Source organism: Hyaena hyaena, unplaced genomic scaffold (genome assembly GCF_003009895.1).
Source record: "Hyaena hyaena isolate Hyena2069 unplaced genomic scaffold, ASM300989v1 scaffold_31, whole genome shotgun sequence".
Taxonomy (NCBI): Eukaryota; Metazoa; Chordata; class Mammalia; order Carnivora; family Hyaenidae; genus Hyaena; species Hyaena hyaena.
In genome coordinates, this window is record NW_024080664.1 from 449,014 (window position 1) to 470,683 (window position 21,670).

The 21,670-nt window shown below is 50.4% G+C and overlaps 1 protein-coding gene across 3 annotated transcripts in view; it reads left to right on the top strand.

Moving 5' to 3' along the window:
- The window catches only part of LOC120229557 (high density lipoprotein binding protein), a 65,275-nt gene that overhangs the window by 19,457 nt on the left and 24,148 nt on the right, over positions 1 to 21,670 (top strand). For 2 of the 3 annotated variants that reach the window (XM_039228652.1, XM_039228654.1), the window contains exons 1-5: positions 10,376 to 10,447; positions 14,718 to 14,780; positions 15,905 to 16,017; positions 17,555 to 17,712; positions 18,917 to 19,132. In XM_039228652.1, the coding sequence (XP_039084583.1) occupies positions 15,942 to 16,017; positions 17,555 to 17,712; positions 18,917 to 19,132 (450 nt within the window). In that variant the 5' untranslated portion in view covers positions 10,376 to 10,447; positions 14,718 to 14,780; positions 15,905 to 15,941. Of the gene's footprint in view, positions 1 to 10,375; positions 10,448 to 14,717; positions 14,781 to 15,904; positions 16,018 to 17,554; positions 17,713 to 18,916; positions 19,133 to 21,670 lie in introns of those variants that run through there. The other variant, XM_039228653.1, reaches the window with a different exon arrangement.

Below are 21,670 nucleotides of genomic sequence, written 5' to 3' on the forward strand. Positions count from 1 at the left end.
AGGGTAGGCAAGTCCAACAGAATCGGAACTTACTTAACACTAACTGAACCCGTCTTCATAACCAGTATCCAGGAGGACAGGATTTATTTCTAGATTTTGAACTTCTGATTTCTGTGACTAAAATACCTGTGAATTGTGCTGTTTTCAGATGAATTTGGCCTCCATCCCTTTCCCCTCCCTTCTGTGAATATTGTTTCCTTTCATTCTCTTTGAAAACCTAAACAGGTAAGTATATATACTAAGTGTGTGGGTGTGCAAGCACACGCATGTGTATAGACACAGTATTTCTGATTCTTTCTTAGAGGAAGGCAGCGGCTCTGTACCTGCCTGCTGTCCTCTGTTGCCATTGTTACCCCTCATGTGCCCCGGAGGCCACACCTACTAGCGAGTGGACCTCTCCCGTGCCTTGTATGCTGCATGCTGTTCATGGCACGGAGACAGCATCATCTGTTTAGTCGGCCGCCTCCTTAATGGAAGTTTTGGTTGTTCCCAGACTTTGTTACCTTTTTATGTCTTACTGTTTCTCCTGCTGCCCTTGTGTGCAATCCTTCCTTCACACAGCAGGTAGAGCCCTTTCCAGACAGCTGCTTACTGTCTGCGCGGAGTGGGCCTCTGGGTTCTCTCCAGTCTGGTGCCACCGAGCTGACCTGCCCTACTCCTTCCTCCCTGTGTCTTTTCCCCACGTCCCTCCTTGGTCGGTGCTGATTTTCTAGTCATGGGGTTAATAGTTTCTTCTTGCCCTGCATACCATTCTTTCTCGACAGGGGAAATGTCTCCGTTGCTGCTCCCCAGAGGCTCCTACAGCGTGGTGGCCTGCTCGGAGTCCAGGATCTCAGTTGTCTGACTCAGGACAGAGTAAGATGTATCTGCTTTGGTGTGTGCATTGGACTTGTATTAGTGCACCGTCATGTTGAATTCTTTAGGGCGACACTATACCAGGAATTCTTTAAATCTAAAAGTTAGGCTTGCTCCCTAGAGCAGACTCAGAAAGGTAGTACTGAAAGATAGTCGAGTCCCACCTCCTCATCTGACAAATGAGAAAACCGGCGTGTCCACGTTGAGTGTCCACCAGGGCTTAATACCCTAAAGAGGAGAGGATCCAAAGACTTCATTTTCCTGATATTTGTTTCTTTGTAGAGAAGCATCACATTTCCGTTTGGATAGGACTTGTTCCAGTTGCTGGCTATTTCCACCCATGGCTCTGGCTAGCTTGGCCTCTCTGTTCCAGCCTGCTGTTCTGTAAACTTGGCTCATAGGCCTTTTCTATGCAGATTGTAGGAGGAAAAACATCTTTCAAGTATAAATTGTTGCCTTTGGTCGAATTGTAGTTATTTTGTTTCTTATAGTTTTAATGGGGTATATAGGCACAAGATCAGAGGTATTTTTTTAATCGTAGGACTGAGGGGGGTACTGCCTGAGCCTTCCTCCTCTACAGTCCGTCGTTCCCGGCCCGCCCTTACTGCCCTCTTCCCAGAACCACCGTCACCTTGAGGTGGGCCTTGCTGGGTCCCTTAGTCTGTCACCGCTCGGAAACCTGTTACCATGGCGTTCGGAGACACGAATGACCCAACAGTCACAGGATGCATTTCCACCTGGAAGTAGCAGTTGGTTCCTGTAAGGACACAAAGAGTTCTAGACGAGGAGGCAACCATGGAGTGGCCTGAGGAAGCGGGTGCCACGTGCGGGCGTGCCTGGCCAGCACAGCTGGGTGCCGTTTGTCCCGGTGAGCAGGCTCACTTGGCGGGTTTTCTGTGTGCCGAGGGGAGACGTGTCTCTGCAGTCTCTCCCTGTAGCTCCATGTGCTGGGAGCCGGCCAGACTCACCCCTTCTGTGCTGCTCTTAAGAGACCTCAGGACAGTCTCTGGTAGCTTCCAGTTCCCGGGGGCTTTCCCGAGCTCGTGTAAGGCCGCCTCTTTCCGCAATCGGCGGTCCCTCACAAGGAAGTGAACAACAAGAAAGCCTTACTTCACATTTCTTGCTGATACCACAGTCTAATAAAACAGCAAAGAAAATAATTCTGGTGACTCTGCCTTGCACTGGCCTGTGGTGGCTACTGCTGCCTTGTAATACCTCTTCCTTCCCTCTCCCAACGGAAGTGCTTTTGTGGAAAAAGTAAGGAGCTTCATCTGATACAGAACTAGGCCTCCCCTCAGGTAATTCACATGAGCTCTTAGCATATGTGCACCCCTCATTTCTAAACCTTTCACAATACACCGTTTTTGGGTACGTGTTATAAGAAATACGTGCTGTTTTTTTTTACATGTTCTCACCCAACTTCATAGAATTGCTGCTGCTTAAGACCGTAAGTATAGTTCCCCTTCCTCTTCAGCTCTGATCCTGGCGTGTCCTGGTGCCTGGCTCCGTGCTCCCTGTTCTCGGCAGCATGGCCATCCTACAAGTGCTCCTGGGTGTCTTACGCACATGCAGGCACGCTTCTGTCTCTGAGTGCCGGCTGCCTAGCGGTGTGACGCGGAGCCGCCCCTTCTCCCAAGCTGACTGGGACCCTGCGTATGTAGTTGGGAGAAGGACGCTTACTCACCAGTCTTTTTTTTAAATGTATATTTATATTTAAGAGAGAGACACACACAGAGACAGACAGCGGGGGAGGGGCAGAGAAAGGGGGCGCTGTCAGCACAGAGCCCAACACGGGGCTCGAACTGAGATCATGACCTGGGCTGAAATTAAGAGTCCGAATGACGGAGCCCCCCAGGCACCCCCATTCCGCCATCATTTGATACAGCGCTGCAGCCTAGTCTCCAAGGATCTGCTGACTGGATTGTACATATTCTCTTTCTACACAAACCTAACATAGTCTGTTACCCAGGATATTCAGCATCAGTTTCTTTTAAGTGGATCAAGAACCTAAGACACAGAGCAATTAGAATGTCAGATTCCTTGAGGTTTTTAAGAACTGTTCACCTAACAGACATGACTGTTTTAAAGCAACCTGCCCTCATTGAGAATTTCAGTGTGATAGGCTGAATATTCGTAGGACCATTTCACTCTTCTTTCCTCATTTTGTATTATTGGTAAATTATGTGGTTACGCCCGTTAACAAGCAAGGCTGGTGAAGACAGGTTTGGGAGCAAGCACACACCATCCCTGGTGGGAGCTGGGCCTCAGGGCGGCTGGAGGCCGTCTCCGTGTGCGGAGGCTGGTACCGTTCCTCGTCTTCGGGCAGGTGGGGACTTGGCTCACTCAGCAGGTCAGTTAGCAGACCTGGGGCCCCACCGTCATCTGTGGACCCAGCCTCTTGCTAATAGAAAGAACACCGATGTCCAGTCTTTTGCTCCTGCAGAAATGCTGTAGTACATTTGTTTTTCAGCACGTACATGAGCATACGTGGGAGAAATTCTAAGAAGCAGGAATTGCGGGGTCCAAGAATATTAATATTTTAAGTTACAATACAATATATGATTCAAATTGTTCTCCAAAGGGTTCACATCGGTTATTCCTCCAGCCATACCAGTGTTTCTGTACCTTTTCTGACACTCATGAAACTGCATTTTTGCCAAACTGAGAGGCGTAACGTAGAATCTCTTTCCACTCTGAACTTGGCATTTTCTTTTGTGCAAATCAAACGTTTTCTGCATTTCTGAAAAGATGTTTGTGTCTTCTGCTCTTTCTTTTTGACTGTTAGTGGGTTTTTGGAGTCCTTGGAAGAGACGCTGTGAACTAAACTTGGTCCCTTCTTCCCCAGAAGTCCTTGAGGCCGCTTCCCGTGTCACACACCCCAGGGCGCTTGCGGCAGCAGAGGCATGAGGGACACAGTACTACCCATTGCGTGTCCTTTCCCTTAATCTAAATGTATTTATTTTAAACACGAAATTTGTAGCAAATTGATTTGGGACTTTTCTTTTGAAAGTTTATTAACAAGAAAAAAACGTTTTGTCAGATTACATCTCTCTGCTTTGGTTCGGAGAGCCAGCTCTATAGCACTATTACTCAAATAAGAGTTTCAGGTAGGATTTAAAATTTTCTACTATCCACCTTAAAAATGTGAAAAAAAATAAGTAAAATTAAGTCAATAATATATTTTGTTTAACCCAATCCAAAACATTGTTTTCTTATGTAATCGATATAACATTATCAGTAAAGTGTTTTACATTTTTTCATATGAAGTCTTCCAAATGCAGAGTGTGTTTGAGGTGTAGATCACTTACCAGCTTGAACTAGCCACATCTCCAGTGTCAGTCAGTAGCCCCGTGTCACCAGGATATACTGGCCAGCACGGCTCTAAAGAGTAGTTTTCATTTCATTTCCATGGAAATACTCTTTTGGACCTAACACTTGTCTCATCCACTTTTTAAAAACTGTTTCTTTATTTTGAGAGAGAGAGAGAGAGTGCGCACATACATGTGCGAGCAGAGGAGAGGCAGAGAGAGAGGTTGAGAGAGAATCCCAAGCAACCTCTGTGCTGTTAGCACAGAACTTGACGTGGTGCTTGATTTCCCAAACTGTGAGATCGTGACCTGAGCTGAAATCCAGAGTCCAGATGTTTAACTGACTGAGCCACCCAGGTGCCCCGTCCTGTCCGCTTTTTAGAGAGTTATAAGGTGTGCTTATCTGACATGTGTTCTTAAATTAGACTCTAAATAAATGCTATTCTTTACTCATCTGTATAAAGATATGCTGGTGGGGCACCTGGGTGGTTCAGTCGGCTAAGTGTCCAACTTTTGGCTCAGGTTATGATCTCACAGTTGTGAGATCGAGCCCTGTGTAGGCTCCACAAGGTAGCAGAACCTGCTTAGGACTCTCTTTCCTTCTCAGTCCCTCCCTTGCCTGTGCACGCTCCCTCTCTCTGGCAAAGTAAGTAAACAAACTTAAAGGAATGCTGATTGTTTAAGTATTCATAAAATTAATGTAGTACATTTCATTTAGTGGAATTAATTGCTAATATTCCCATACAGTGAGATCGCTACTGTAGGGCAGTTTATCTTCCTTGATCTTTTTAACAATTTACAAAGGACCCGAAGGGTTATAAATGGGAAACTTGTAAACGTTGAGAGCCTAAACAACTTGTCAAGGTGACCCAAATAGGATCTGAGCAAGATTCTGAACTTAACATCCTGCCAACAAGCCTGATGTTCTTTTATACAGTCTTTTCTCACTGTGGATGCTCGTAATGACATAGTTAAAACTTAGGTTAAAGAGAAACACATGAAATCTAGTAACAGTGTCATTGAAGACAGTTGCCACCCTCTCTGTCACATCCTGAACAGAAAGGACGCTGATGCCATTAGTGGGAAGAGAACGAATGGGTGCAGTGGAAACCGTGGACTGGCTGTGCATTTCTGTCATCTGAACTTGGACTACTTTATTTAAGGGAAATAGGGCTGCCAAGTTGAATGTACTTATTATAATAACTATTATTTCTGAGTCAATTATTTGTTTTAACTTTCTAGATCAGTTTGCTAGATTATTAAGTAGACAGAATTCATACATTCTTTTCTCTTGTTAGCCTTGTCTGGGAAATAGATTTTAAAGTCTCCTAGCTTTGTGAGTGAGTTGCGTTGGGAAGATAATTTCTCAGGGCTTCCTTACAAAAGCATCTGAACCTGTCTCTGTGTTGATGTCCTTATATTTGTTTCTTTGAAATTGGGGGACAACTGGTTATGTAAAGTTTCCGTTTCTAACAGACTCCATTTGGGTGACTTGTTTTTCTGGAAGTTGCCTATTTCCTCTGGTTTTCAAGGTGTACGTGTGTGCGTGTGTGTTCATGTTTTTGAACTCTAGAATTCTTGTGTGGTTTTTCAGAGTCTCTGCCGTGCCTGTAGTTTTGACCTCCTTGAATTCTTAGTAATGGCTGTTGATATTTATTCTTTTTTCATTTGTCATTTTCTTTTTTGCCTGGCCTTTCATAAGACTCAGCTGGAAGTTATTTATTCTCTGTAGTGTACGTCTTTTATTTCATTAATTTCTTAACCGTATTTCTTTCAACTTTCTTTAGATTTATTCTATTTTTCTAATTTCAGGAGAGCATGATTAAATTTTTACTTTTTCCTCTTCACTAGTATGTTGGCTGATGGCTATAAACTTGTCTCCAAGCAACACTGGCTTGATTCCCCAAGTTTGGATATATAACTGCTTATCGTTCTAAATATTTTCAGATTTCTTCTTTGACCCATGAGTTATTTAGAAGCAAGCTTTTAAATTTCCAAGCTTCTTAAAATTTTAGGCTGACTTCTAATTGGTTCTTTTGTAGTCAGGGAATGTTGGTTACGCTATTAATTCTTTGCCATTTGTTTTTGTTTTGCCTTAGCTGCTGACCAGTTTTTATAAAACTGAAACTTTCTTTTATGTTATTTCTAATAATTGGGCAAAGGATTACATTTGCCTTTTTCCAATAAAGTAGGCTTATTAACTACATTGTCTTAATTATGTGTACATTTTTAATCTTCATAATCTGTGTTACCAAACGAGTGGGCCTGCCTTCCTGTGTACTTCCCTGCACATCAGCTTCTAGTAACCTTCTTGCATCTACTGTATACATCTTGTGGCTGTGTTTCTAGATACGTGTATAATCAGAATTGATTGGAATTTTTTATTCTTGACCTTAATAAGGCTTCTTATCCTCAGTCTGTTTTATCTGAAATGAATATGCCTCAGGTCTCATCAGTTAGAATTTGCTTGGATTGCCCTTCCATCCCATATTCAGCCCCTGGGTCCACATAGCTTAGGTCGCTTACGTAGCTTATGGCTGGATTTTGTACTCATATTAGATTCGTACCATATTTGGACTCATTTCTTCCGTCATCTTTTGTGCTTCCTTTGTCTTGTTTTTTCATTGCTTGTCTTTTCCTTCCCCTGCTTCTATCTATTCTGTTTTCTTTTTTCCTCTCTTTTAGTTAGTAATACTAATACAAAGTACGTAACTGGTAAGTAATCAGGTATATTGTAATGACTGCCCCCGTACAGACCACCTAATTCAAGATCTAGAACATTGCCAATAACTTCTGTTTGAATCAGTTTTTTGATTTGAAAGTTAAAAACTGCTTTCACTAGATTGTCTTTAAGTTTGTATCATTTATTCAACAAGGGTTAAAATTTGTATCTCTAACCTCTTCTCAAATAATGGTCTTGAATACAGCAGCCTCACGTGCCTCCTCCCACCTCACGTCTTATTGCTGCTTACAATTTTAATTGAATTTTTAATTTTCATTTCTTCCATGTTGTGTTGTATGTGGTCAGTGCTTGTTTCACTTCGTCTGGTTCACCGGTTTCTTCCCCAGTACCCGCTCCTGCAGGGTTCTCTGGCTTTCATACTCTTCTTGCTAGAGGATGTCCCCAAATAGTCACTCCAGCAGTTTATCCACTAATAGTAATGGCTGTCTCTTCGTCTCCATGGGTCTCTTTCACGCTTGTCCTGAAATGAGATGAAGGTACCTCCCTCAGCATAGTTTCCAGGTGTTATTTCATTGTCCCCTGGGGGGGCAGTGTGCTCTTAGGCGGCACCCTCTGTAGATCACCCGTCTTGGCACTAGTTGCTTAAGGTTCTGCTCTGTCTGTGGTGGTCTGGGGTTTCACTGTAGTGTGTTTCAATGTGGATTAGTTTAAATGATGCTGCTGGTTGCCTGTTCTGTCACTTACATGGGGTTGGGTGGGTATCTTTGCATTCTAGAATTTTCTCTATTTTTTTCAGTACTGCTGTTCTTTATAATTGCTTTTTTCAGAACTTCTATTAGACATACGTTGGATTTCATCTTCTTATCTATAGTTCTTAACCCCTGTCATTTATTCTATTTCTTGATTTTTTTTTTTTTAAGCCACCTTATGTCTTACATCCTTAATCACTTCAGGATTGTTTTTACAGTCTCAATCTGATAGTTCTGTCATCTAAAGTTCTTGAGTCCAGTCCAATTTCAGTGTTCTTTTTGAATTTTGGACTTAGAGCCTCTCTACAGTGTGGGTAGATTTGTGGATATCCTTTGAAGCCTGGTATGAGGTTTTTCTGCCAAGTGAGATTGCTTTCTGATTTACTGATTTCTGGGTTTGGATTAGGGGGTCTTGGAAGAGTGGGGTTATAAAGATTTGAGCCCTAAGCCTTTATTTAGAGTGTTAGTCCATGGTTGCTACTGCTCAGTAGGGTTTCCCACCTCCTGCACGAGCTGACTGGAAAGCATCTGTGCTGCCAGCTTGTTTTGTTTTTTCCCCCCAATGGCCTACCACCTGCTGAGAGTGAGTCCTTTTGGGGATCCTGGCTCTTAAGTGGGTGGGAGGGTGGAGTTCTGTGTTTTTTACCTTGAGCCAGCCCACATCTCCCATGTCCCCTTGAGGGCTGAAAAAACCCAAATGTCACAGACTGATGTTTACTTCTTGACGTAGCCATACGGGGTTCACACATTATCTTGTGTGACTTTAGCTGGACCCAGCCCTCTCAGAATTTGCCTTTACAAACTGTTAGGTGCAATACACTGAAGCTTGGCTGAGAAGAAAAGCTGGTCAGAAGTATCAGCAGAGAAGCACCCTGGGATGGTTTGTAGCACAAATTCAACATTGGATTATGTAATATTTTTTATTAACTGTATGTTTTTGAACCTCTTTCAAGGCCTTGCATGCACCAGCTACTGTGTGAGCTTCTGTCTGTGGTGACTTCCAGGCTTCGCTGGAAGTTCCTGGACAGTGGGCCTGCCAGCTGCTCACGAATCCCTCCCTCCTCCTCCTCCGTGATTCCCTCTCCCCTCCCCCTCCCCTCACAACACACACACATTGTCCTGAGACTTCAAAACAGAACAACACAGCACACTTGTCTGAGTTGCTGGTTGGTTAGTCTGGACAGAAGGCCTACCTTACAAACACTAATAACATAGTGAGGCTGCAGAGTCCTTGGTACTTCAAGAGGTTCTCCCAAGTCTAAGGCCGTGGCACCTGTCCACGGCCTGTCCTAGGGACTTCTGGGGCTGCTCTGGCATTGATACCCTTGGCTCCTGGCCGTGGGTTTTTGTCTGCCTCTCTTCCATGGTTCCCTCCCCCCAGTGATGTCTTGAAGGGCCCCCGCTGGCAGGGCGGGGCTGCTCCCCTAGCCTGCGGCTTGTCTGTACAGTTGCCTACCTGACCAACCAGCGGGCCTCTCACACATCACCACTCCATCGTGAGGTTTTGCAGCACACTCGCCTTCTCCGTTCCAGGCTTCCTTCAGTCTCCGCACCTCGATGAGGGCAGCCGAGAACCTCCCTGCCACTCTTAACTGCTACCGTGCTCTGCCTCCCATCAGTGAGGACCTTCTTGGTGCTAAATTTGGCCACCTAGTTCATGTACCATTGCCAACCGTAATGGAAAGCTGGTGCATCTTCAGACTGAACAACTGAGTAGCCCAGTCCCCCAACCACATACTTTGACTGCATATCACTAAAAAAGTACATCTGGTCGTACCTACTGCCACTCGAAACTCTCAGTCATCCTCCAAACCTAAGCAACAACTGTATCAGAACTACACGTTGTGCTGACCTGGTTCCTGTTTAAGCGGACCTGGCTATACCCACGGTCCCTCCTGTGTCCCTCACTGCCCCTTGCCCAGTGTGGCCCCAGATGTCTGTTGCACTTCCGCAGCTCATGCAGGACTCTGCTCTTCACACTTCCATCAGAGGTGCAGACGAATACATACACATCCCTGCAGGGGACCTGTGCCTTTGATGTAAAAAGTCAGCAGCAGTTCTCACTATGGGAGCGATGCAGGCCTGAGCTGGCACTCTCCGCTCTGGTGTGGAAGCCGCCTGCGGGTAGGCATCTGCTCTCCTGCTGCATCTAGAGTTGTGCACGCAGTGGGCACACCCATGCTTACCTGTTTGGTGAAGGCGGTTAACTGATAGCCAGGGAATAGACTAGGGACATTTTGTGGAGGTGAGGGGCACAAGGAACTGAGCCACGCAGGAGTGAGAGGTAAGGAAAGTTTGTGCTCCGAACTTTGGGGCCTGGCCGTGTTTGCATGGAGTTTGGTTAGGACGGGGGGGGGGGGGGATGTAAATGCTGGGGGGGCTGGGGGACAACAGTTAATCTCCTTTGGGTTGCTTTTTGAGTTGCTTTTTGAGGTCCCTTGTTTATTCTTGGCCAGTATTGCTGGTGACCTCGCTTCTGGAGCGGGCTTGCCCGGCAGGTCGTGGGGGGTGGGGGGGGGTGCATTTCTCAACTCTCCGACCCCCTTTCACCCCCGCCCAAAGGCCGCAGAGCTTTTTCGGAGTTGAGCCCGGCCGGCAGGCTGCTCAGCTTGGCAGGCGGGGCTGGGGCCGCGAGTGGGGACCCCCACGGGGTGGGGGTTAGCGGGGGCGGAGCGTGGGCGCAGCGGCGGCAGGGGGGGGCGGGACGGGGCGGGGCGGCCGCCGCCTGACGTGTCTCGGCTGGATTGGAGCCGCCGCCCTATATAGCCACGGGGGCCCGGGCGCCGGCCTCGAGCGCGGCCGGCTTCTCGGCGGCGGGCGGACGGCGGGACAGACGGGGCCGACCCCAAGGAGTGAGCGCGGGCTGGAGGGGTGGGGGCCGAGCGGGGACGGGGGTCTGCGGCGCCGGGAAGTTGGGGCGCGGGGCGGGCGGGGCGCAGGCTGCGGACGTGGAGCGCGGGGCGGGGGAGGGGCCGAGGCCCCCTCCCCCCTTCCCCCCACCCACCACCCGGGTGCCCCCTCTCCTTCCGCCGCCCGGCCCGGCCCGGGGGGGCGGCTACGTGTCACCACTGCGCATGGGCCGCGGCGCCGGCTAGGGAAGAGTGAGAAACTTTCCCGAGTCCGCGGTGCTGGCCCGCGCCCACCCCCACCCCACCCCCAACTCTTGCCTTCCACGGCGGCCGCCCCCACGGAGCCCCGCTCTCTCCGTGCCGCTCCCCCCCCCCGCCCCTTGCCCCCAGTCCCCTAGCCCGGCGCGGGGGAGGGGCGGCCGACCTGGGCCCGGGCCGCTGACGTGGGCGTCCGGCCGCTGAGTTGACCCGTCCCACCACCACCCCGCACCCCCGCGCGCCCTCCCCGGACTCGGGCTGGGGGGCAGGCTTGCGGGGCTGGGGGTGCAGCGCATGTCCCGAAGGGCAGGGTCGGGGCCGGCAGGGCGGCAGGGCCCCGCGCAGGCCCAGCCGCACCTCCACCTGCTGCCTGCTTACGTGGTGCGGTGGGTCTGCCGCCCTGGGGGGCTGCAGTGCCACTTGGACGCACCCCAGGGTCGGCGCACGAAAAATACTTTACGGAAAAATACCGAATTGGGATGAAAGGCGGAGAGGCCGAGCGCGTTACTGCCCCTTTAAGCCTGTCCCCGCCCGCGGGCTCGCGTGGCCTGTGGGAGGGCCTGCTGAGGTGGCATCTGCGAAAGTTCCTCCTGCTGCGGCCGGGCCGGGCCGGGCCCACTTCGCAACTTGGGGAGCCGCTCACCTGGCCCTCGGGTGAACCTTTGGCCTGTCGGATTGCGTTTTTGTTCTCAGGTGTGGTGTGTGGGTCTTGAGAAGTACGTTGGGGGAAAAGTTTTTCTTGCAGGCTTGCTGTGGGGATAGAGGTGACGAGTTTAATTTTGGGTTTGCACAGCGAGTGTCGGTGCCGGGCACACTCGGTCGAGCTGAAGCAGGAGCACCTCTGGGGGCCCCGGACCAGGCTCGCTCTGCTCTGTTCCTCCTGAGTTCTGTCTGCAGACTTCTGCTTGGAACATGTAATTGACAGGCACAAGGGAATCCACGTGTACTTCTTGTCTCGAAGCAAAATAAGTAAAACTCAACCTTGAAAGATTTTCTGTGTCAATTTGCTAGGACCCGGTTTCGGATGGGATCCCCATAATGTCTTCCTGTGTCTCTCCCACAGCACCGAGGGTCGGGTGCTTGCAGTTCCTGGGGACCGAGGACACTCTCTGCTTCTGCCTCTCTCTTTCCTTTGGTTCTAGTTCTGTTTGTTGCATAGTTATGTTTTCAGAGGTGCCTTTTTTTCTTCCGTCCTTTCTTTTTTTTCCTGTGGACACCACACTCTGAGAAACAAGACTTAAAGTCCAGGGTGAGCGTAGTTTAAGATTTCCATTAACTGGATCTGAATGCTTCCTGCAGGGAAGGTAGGTGAGAACGAGCAAAATGATGAGGGGACGGGGGCAGTCTGGGGAAAACCTCGAGCAGACGGCCCCACGTGGCTGAAGCAGCCCTGCAGGAAGGAGCGGGCTTGTTCTCTGTGGTGAGAAGGGGGAGTAAAGTTGTGGGTCTTGGCACTGCCAACAACACCCTACTCTGAGAGCTGTGCAGAGGTGGAGCGTGGCTCCTTCGGAAGGTGTGCAGGGCCTGTCTGGTAGCACTCAAAGGTTGCCGAAGGTCTCTTCCGAGCCCGATTTGAGCAGTGTTCTTAGGTTCATCGAGGAGCTGTGAACGCACCCCGTGATGGTGGGGCCTGTGTCAGGGCGCCTGGGAACTCAGGAGAGCAGTGGTCACTGTGCAGTCGTGGCAGACTCTGGAGCGGGAGTCCCCCTGTCTTGTGCTGTGCGTGAAGGCCGAGTGAGGGCTCGCAGGAGCGGGCTGGCCTGGGCACAGAGCTGTGCGGGACACTTTCTTTGGTGCCGCCTTGTAGAAGTGGAGGCAGGTAGACAGTCCTGCTGAGAGCACGTCAGGAGGGCTGAGATCAGCCTCCTATAAAACCTTACGGCAGAGCCGTAGGTGAAGGGAGGTCTGCGTTTGCTTATGGGTCACGAGGTATATGCTTAAAATGGATTTGTAGAAAAGACGTTTATTTTAAAAAAAAAAAAAAAAAAAAGAGCGACCTTCCCTGTGGATATAGAACCCCAGATGGTGTCTCTGTTGCTGGTTGTGATCCATTCCTTTCCAGCTGTGACAAACTGCCATTGGAAACCTGGGGACTAGAAACCCAGTGTATCCTGCCAGACAAGTCTGGAGTTTCCTGGAGATCCGCTCTGTCCTTCTGTTGCCTGAGGGCCTGTGCACGTGTGGGGGCGTTAGAGGCTCTGGGACACTTTCCCTCTGGGACGCTAGTAGGTGTGTGACCCTCTCTTGAGCCTTTTGCACTACGAGGTCTCAGAGGAGCGAGCTGGAATGGGTTTTTGGAAGGTGTGGGAGCTAGCTCAGACCTTCAGGGACTTGCCCTCCTTCATGGCACTAGGGGCAGAGTGGGAATCCCTCATCACAGGCCTGTGGCTGGGGGGACGTGGACAGTGACTGTACTTTGCAGGGTTGCTGTGTGGCTGTCGTTGGGCACTGAAGGTTTGTCCTGGCAGGAAGGCAGGAGGAGCGGTCAGTAGGAGCAGAGAGCAGAGATGTGGGTGTAGTTGATCACGTGGGGGACCTAGATATGAGGGGGTGTCTGAGGGCTTTAGGAAGTAACATGGGCTCCCAGCACGACCTACAGTGGGAGGCTGTTGAGATGCAAGGTCAGCGGGTGAAAGGGCAGGTGCACCCCAAGTGGGAGTTCTGAGTGAGGAAGGCAGTGGGGATGCTTGGGTCCCGGCTTCACCATCGGTGCTTTGACCTAGAACACCTCCATCTTGTGCCAAGACTAGCTAAGTGTGCACTGGCCGGACATTTGGGATTCCAAGGAGTGCTCACGTTTTGCACCTTGTCAAAATCAATGTGTGAATGCACTGCTCTGATACTTTGGTTTAATGGGAAAGCGTTGATCTTTAGAACTTGTGGGCTAGAATTGTCGGAGACGGGTCTCAGAAAAAATTGTCCTGCTCAGTTTGTCCCCACTGTTCTCCCTCTGTCTCAGGGTGCATGCCAGTGTCTGGTGGGACTCGGGCCGCAGAGGCTCCTGTGACTGAAGCCTCACATTTAGAGGTTTTAGTTTTTTTGTTTTTTTAATTCCTGAAATGCTCTGGACAATGAGACCCTTTTAAGTCTGGGGTCTCTTGGTGCACCCCTGATTGTCATGAACTGTTCCTAGCTCCTGAATTATGCATGTTACGGGCGAGAATTTGGGGGTGTTATTCTCCAGTCAGGTAGGAGGATGTTCTTATTACTGTTGTCGATTCTCCCATCTCAGACACGTACTCAGCCCTTGTTATAAAGTCTCCTTTATTGCACTTTACTGAGTGTGGTGATTTGCGTAAAGTGGCAGGTAGCCTGCCTGGCAGCCTCACTCTCCCAAAGCCCTTAAGGCAAGGTGACCCACACCCTCTTACTTCACAGAGTGCTTCTCAGTGCTTCCCAGATGGCCTTTGAAGGTCCTTTCCAACCCTGCTAGTTTATGGCCTGGTTTCTAAATCCCCGGTGGATTAGAAGGGACCGAAGGACTTTTACAGGATAACAGCGGGAACAGAGTAAGCACCAGGCACAGCAGGCTCTTCAGGGCAGTAGCTCTCGGTCACCCCGAGATGCGCAGGAGGAGCCGCCGAGGCCCACGTTCCCTTCTGTGGCACGGAATGTTTTTCCTTCTGGCTTAGCAGTCCGAGATTAAGAGGAGTACAGGAGAAATTCATCAACCGTGCAAGAGAACAGACCATCAATTTTATAAGGATTGTACTTCAAAATGGGCAAATTGAAAAGTTTTGGCATTTAAGGGTCACTCCCTCCAGTACAGGGAAGAGTTGCCCCCTGTAATAGGTTTTGTTTGAAACTGATAGCCTAAAGGCAGAGAGTGTCCCCTTTTTTCCAAAAAAAAAAAAACAAAACAAAACTTGTCTAAATATTGGTAGTAGGAACCAAAGTGTAGATAATGTCTTGCGGTCTTCTGGTCGGGAGGTAAAAGGATCTGGGTTGTAGAACACAGACGGTAACTTCTCTCCGGTTTTCTCCTCGCTCCCGCTCCCCTCCTGCCCCACACCAGCAAAACCTGGCAGGCTGACAGGCGGCCTCAGGACGGACTCTCTGGCTACTGACCATTTTGCTGGTAAGTTTGACCGTCTTTTCCTAGGGTTTCCCATCCCCTGGGCCGCACATGCACACATTTCTAGGGGCTCCGAGAGACTGGCGGCCCCACCTCTGGACGCGGGCAGCGGGTGCGTGTGCCCTTGAGGTGTGTCATGTGGCTTCCACCTGTGTTCAAGTTCTTTGTTTCGTCAGGATTGTCTGAATTTGGATCTTGTTCTCTTTAGGAAAGTAGTTTAATTTTCTTAGATTTAGGAAGAGTTCTATCTGCGTTGTGAAAATCACACAAACACTTAACATCTTACATCACTTGGCTCACTACTTTCTTGCCATGGTGGCAGAAAGACACTTGGTGCGTAGTTGTGTGAAAGAGCAGCATGGAGCTCACCTAGAGTTGAAGGGAGGAAGCCCCTTTTCCAAATAGGGGCTGTGGCTCTTGGAGTTGGAGTCCCGCCAGGCACGGGCCGCTCCGGCGTCAGGTCTGGAGGCAGAGACCGCGTGGTTCTTTCCCTGGACTGAGGAACTTTATACCCTCGGGTCCCCTCTGACCCCTGAGACACAGGACGTCAGAGAATAGCCCACCAGCACCTGTCAGAGGCTGTTACCCCCTGCTTCTTGCTGTTCCATGGAAAGAGGCTGCTCTCCCTGCCTGCGGACCAGACAGCCTTGCCGGGCGATGCGGCGCACTGGGCCCTGCCCGTAGTGCCCGTGGCGCCTGAGATCCCTGCTGCGGACCCTGTTTGATTGGCTTTCGGTAGCAGCTCTCCTGCTACCGAATGTTTACGAGCGTTAGGAGGCGTGTGGAAGAACCAACCCGCAGAATGTCTGAGGTAGCTGTGAGGATGGCCGTCCGGGTGTCAGTCTGCACTGTGGCCGCCCCGGGGCTTCATGGGACTGGGGCCTGCGCCCCCTCTCTTGGAGGCTAACCTTGGAGGGGAGAGTTGTTCATGACCCTCCTTCACTTGAGCACTCTGCCTTTCGTCACTCGGTGAGAGTTAGGGTGTCCTGGTACCTCACAGGTTGTAAGTGAGGAGAATGGTGTGGTTTGCTGGTGAAATACAGTTAAACCCTTGGCTAAAACCCTAAGCTTAGCAGTCTGGCTGTGCCTTGACTTTCTTCCCTCTGACTTCCTCCTTCCCTCTTCAGTGGCTCACCTGGATTGTGCGCGGGCGCGGGATCAACCATGAGCTCCGTTGCAGTCTTGACCCAAGAGAGCTTTGCTGAACACCGAAGTGGGCTGGTTCCGCAGCAGATCAAAGGTGACGGTCCCTCTTGAGCCTCTCTCCTTCACTCTGAGATGTTGCTCCTTCCACGTCTTTGTCACATCTTTTGGCCTTTTCGAAGTGCCTTTTGGGACCATTGTGGGTCAGAGGCTGGGCTCACCCTTCTTGTGCACACTGTTTGCTCTGTCCGCACCCTTGCGTACAGGGTGGAATTGAGCAGCAGTGGTGAGTATTTCTGGGTACAGAAATACTTCCACTGTGGACCACTTTACCGAAAGCCAGTGATTTGGGTCATTGGTAATTAATGGGATTCTTTTTCAAAATTGCTGTCCCCCAGTTGTGTTGAACTAAAATCCTTCAAGATCTGGTGTCTATTTACATAAACAGGATAACTTGATTTGAATGCTAAATTTTCATTCATGACCCTTCATTTGTATGCAGATTCTATAAAATTTTCAGGTGAAAGAGTAGGTTTTTCCTATTCCAGGTTCTAAACCTTAAATGTTTTCTAATAGCTGAATCAACTGTCAGTTCTTAAGTTTAATTAAAGTCAAAATTTCACTTTGTCAGTCCCACTGGCCATGTTTCGAGTGCTCATTTATTGCTAGGGCAGTGGAGATGCAAATACTGCCGAGTGCCCGCAGAGCTCAGCCTTCCCACCGGGCGCCGCTGCCCCATGCGGTCGTTCCCGCTCGCGAGGAGGATCGCGCGGCACCAAGGGGACCGGGAACCGGCTGCGTGGCAGCCCCCGAGGTGTGCTCGGCGCCCCGGGACAGCACGGCCGCGCGGCTAGAAGTGGTGAGCCCGGCGTGGCACGTCGGCCTGTGTGATTCCAGAGGTCATCTCCCTGCTCTGTGTGCACATCCACTCACTGCTTTTCACAGGGCCCTGCCATTGCCGGGGCGCTTGGGGGGGGGGGGGGTGTCCTAAACAGCCCTGCTACTGCTTTCACGGAGCTGTGGTTAACACGACAGGAAACCCTGTGAACGATTGGGGTGCTGTGGGGGCTGGAAGTGGTGAGCGCTCCGGGGCCTGGTTTCCACGAGGCCCGTTGCTTCCGTGTGGGGTTGGGGGGCGGTCAGGGATGGGCCTGCTGCGCCCTGTGGTGGGAGACGGGCCGCGGAGATGGTTCTTGCAGGCAGTGCTAAGCACTGACGTTACTTTGTGCTGCAAACTGAAGGGCTGATTATTGCCATGCGTTGTCATGGTTGTGATTCTTGAAGCACAGGATTAGATGACTCTTGGACTCAAATTCTTTGCGGTGAGGCCTGTTTTCACAAGCTCACCCCACCTGGGGGAGTAGGGCGCCCGGCATCTGGGCCGGCCCCTCCAGGCCACACGCTGAACCTGAGGGCGCTGGGCCTGGTGACCTCCCAGGGCCCTCTGCTGAATGTCACTGAATAGAGATGGGGGTGGGGTGTCACTCAAGCAATTAATGTTCTGTTTCTCTCATTTATTTATTTATTTATTTATTTATTTATTTATTTATTTTGACGTTAAAACTCTCCAAGTGTCCTTTTCGTCTAATGTTGAAAGCAGTGTGCTTCCTTTTAATCTGGGTTCGCTGGTCCAGTTGCTACCTTAAATTCAGAAGAGGAGAGCGACCCTCCAACCTACAAAGATGCCTTCCCTCCACTGCCTGAGAAAGCGGCTTGCTTGGAGAGCGCCCAGGAGCCTGCTGGCGCCTGGGGTAACAAGATCCGGCCCATCAAAGCTTCCGTCATCACTCAGGTAGAAACCCCATCCTTTCTTCATCTGCCACTCCAAGTTCGAGGTGGTAGCATCTGAGGGAGCAGGTTTCAAACACACAGAAATGGGAGTGCTTTGGGCATGTCGGGGTGGGGGTGCCTTTCAGACTAAATCAGCCCCTGCTGCTGGGGAAGCTGTTCCCCCACTCACCGGATGGCCTCATGCCCAGAAGGAGCGGGCCGCCTGCGTCTCCGGTCTCTACTCCCGCTGGAAGTGGCCGTCCGTGCCCCCAGCTCCAACAGGAACTTGTCCGTCTTCTCTGCCTTCTGTCAGAGCAAGTCCTCTCCTTTTGGCTCTGTGACACCTGTTTTCTTGGCTTTCTTTGACCTCCCTCATCCTTCCCTCTCTCTGCTTCCCTAACCTGGGACCTTGGCGAGGGGGACTCTGGTCTCTGTGTGTGACTCCTAATCAGGTTGTGCTTGTAGATCACTTACTATTCATGTGGCGAGAAGTCCCCTTCCCTGAACCTGAACCTCCTAACCAGCTGCATCCTGGATCTTTCCCATCTTCCCAGCAGCTATCTGAGATGGGCCTGGCATCTCCCTAGTCTTCCCGATGTTGTTAAAGCACCACGTTTTACTCAGGGGTTCAGGGCCAAAGCCAGGAGTCATTTTGGTTCCTTCCACTTCCACCCTTGCCTCTGCTCCACGCACTCTCTGTAGAGCAGCCGGAGCGGCCCACGTCGTCAGTCCGCAGGCCGCCTCCTGCCTGAGCCCCTCGCTACTTTCTCATCTCGCTGTAGAGGGAGCTGGGGGGCCCGGTTCCTTCCTTCCTCCTGCTTGGACCACACCCCACATGCTCACACTGCCCCTTGTCTGCCCCTTTTTACAGCCCCCCCCTTCTGTTCTCCCTCCCCTCTGAGTATGGCTGTTCTCTGCCTCCCTTTCCTCCGCCCTCTCACCTCCCTGCTTGTCCCCTTCACCGCTATTACCTGGTGCTCCCTTGCTGTCCCTTTGTGTCAGGGCGCAGTTCTCTTCTCTGGAGCCTCACCCTCCTGCCCTGATGTGCTTTTTGCGGTCGTGTCTCTCCAGCGCCCTCTCTGGCTGTAGAGCAAGGGAAGGGAGGAGGCAGGGGTGCTTAGGAGGGAATGAACTCAGGCTCTTTAGTCTGCGTTCAGGGCCTACACACTTAACCGTTCTGCGGCCCTGGGTCTCTTTACCTTCCCTTTCTGACTTTTCCTGAGCAGGTGTTCCACGTGCCCCTGGAGGAGAGAAAATACAAGGACATGAACCAGTTTGGAGAAGGCGAGCAAGCAAAAATCTGCTTGGAGATCATGCAGAGGACCGGTGCCCATCTGGAGCTGTCTCTCGCCAAAGACCAGGGCCTCTCCATCATGGTGTCGGGGAAGCTAGACGCCGTCATGAAAGCCCGGAAGGACATCGTTGCTAGACTGCAGACTCAGGTGGGTCCCCAGCCCAGTCCTGAGCGGGTGTGCCCGGGGCCGGGCTGCTGGCTTCATCAGACCCTTCCCCCGACTGGGGAAGCACATGTGGAGCCTCCTGGCATTTTTATTTGAAAAGCCACTAAATCAGGGATGGAAGTGGGACACCTACCGTTTTTGCTGCTTAACTGAGTGAACTGAAAGGTAAATAAAGGCTTGTCCCAGAGGTTGAGACGATTCAAGAAGCCGGGCTTGCTGGATGGTGTCGTGAGGACACCACCGCAGGTCGCTAGTTTCCAGGGAATGGCTCAAGAGCCTGTGCCTTGCTGGTTAAATACACTTTCCTGCGCCCTAAACTTGGGAGATCACAAGTTCGGATGTTGTTTTGAACCAGTTCCGTACTCCTTAGTAGTCTGGTACCACTACTTGGAATTGACTGGGGGGAACTGTTGTAGTGAATAAAGTAAACCTGTGATTTTTTTTTTTTCCATTAACAGTGTCACGTAAAGGTCAATACAGAGAATCTGACCAAGATGTCTTAATGACAGATACAGCATTAGACAGGTTTACTTAGAAATGGAGGTCCTGGGGGGCTTACTCGATTAGGCATCCGACTTCAGCTCAGGCCATGATCTCGCAGTTCATGGGTTCAAGCCCCATGTCGGGCTCTGTGCTGACAGCTCAGAGCCTGAAGCCTGCTTCAGATTCCTTGTCTCTCTCTCTCTCTCTGACCCTCCCCTGCTCGTGCTGTCTCTCTCTCTCTCAAAAATAAATAAAACATTTAAAACAATTAAAAAAAAAATGGAGGTCCTGGGGCTCCTGGGGACTCAGTCAGTTAAACATCCGGCTCTTGCTTTTGGCTCAGGTCATGATCTCACAACTTTGTGGGTTCAAGTCCCACATCAGATCAGACTCTGCACTGGCAGCACAGAGCCTGCTTGGGATTCTCTCTCCCTCTCTCTCTGCCCCTCCCCAACTTGTGCTCTGTCTCAAAACAAACTTTAAAGAAGAAAGAAAGAAAGAACTGGGGCTCCTATTGGTGCCTGCCTGGGTGGCTCAGTGGGTTGAGTGTCCGACTCTTGATTTCACCTCAGGTTATGATCCCGGGTTTGTGGGATCGAGCCCCGCATCAGGCTCTATGCTGAGTGCAGAGCCTGCTTGGGATTCTCTCTCTCTCCCTCTGCCCCTGCCCCCTGCTCACACCATCTCTGTCTCTCAAGAAAAAAATGGTGGGGGAGTGGGGTCTTGGAGTACCTGTCTGGCTCATTTGGAAGCGCATGCAACTCTTGATCTTGAGTTATAATTTTAAGCCCCACGCTGGGTATAGATATTACTTAAAAATACAGTCTTTAAAGAAAGAAACGAGGGTTCTCCCCGCCTGCTGCTGATGGGGGAGCTGGCTCTAGAATGTGGTGGCTAAAAGATGGGGGGTCTGTGGGGCAAGAGCAGGGGCTTAACAGGGAGAGGGACAACTGCCCTGTGCTGTCCACGCTCTCGGTCACCCAGTCCTGTGGGCCTTGGGAGGGTTGCTAATTCCCCACGAGCTTCAGGGAACAAGGTCTGGAAACACAGGCGCCACTTGCTTCGCCTTGCTGCTGATGTGTAGTCCGCTCTCTGGTCAGTGAATATTTGAGTATTTGGTGAGTGAGCGCTGGGTGGGGAGAAGACCTGACCCACTCCACTTCCTCTGCCCACCCTTTACTTTAAAGCAAATCCCAGACACATTCATCTGTAACTTTTGTCTGGTTCTCCCCCGACCTTTTTTAAAATATAATCTACCAGGCTGTTACTCATTAAAATTAATAGTAATTTTTTTTAAAGTGTATTACTTACTTTGAGAGACAGAGAGAAAGCACATGTGTATGCAGGGGCGAGGGGGAGAGAGAATCTCAAGCAGGTTCCACACTGTTGGTGCAGAGCCCAGCGTGGGGCTTGATCCTGTGAACTGTGAGATCATGACCTGAGCCAAGGTCAAAAGTCAGGCGCTTAACAGACTAAGCCACTCAGGTTCTCGTAAAATTAATAGTAATTTCATAATACGTACATGTGAAGCCCAGTCTGTGGGCTTCTTGCATTATCTCCAGCTGTCTTCTGAGTCCACTTGTCCGAACCAGGCCTCCCTGCTGTGCGAGTAGTGCTCACACCCTCTTTCGTTCCTCAGAAGTGCCCTCTTCTCTTCTTCTTAATGCCTTTGATTTTCTGGGACGAGCAGTTTTGCTTTGTCACGCTGTCCATTGTTATTTCCTGTAAACTGGGGGTTCGATCCAGTGGTTGGTTACTTTTGTCTTCAACTTGTCTGGCAAGAAAACTTATGGGTGATCCTGTGTGATCACTATGGATTCCAAGACTAGACTTGAGCTTCAGCAAATCCATCCATTAATTAAGTTTCTGATCTTTTGCTTAGTAGCTGTGTCATCTGCAGACAGCCTGGATTTATTGGGGTGCAGATGGTGGCTTTCTCACCCTCCCTAACCCCTGCTCCTGCATTACCTGATTGATTGGTATTCCTGTGAAGAACTTTCCTCAGCCAGCTGCCGAGTCCATGTCCGGCCTGCGCTG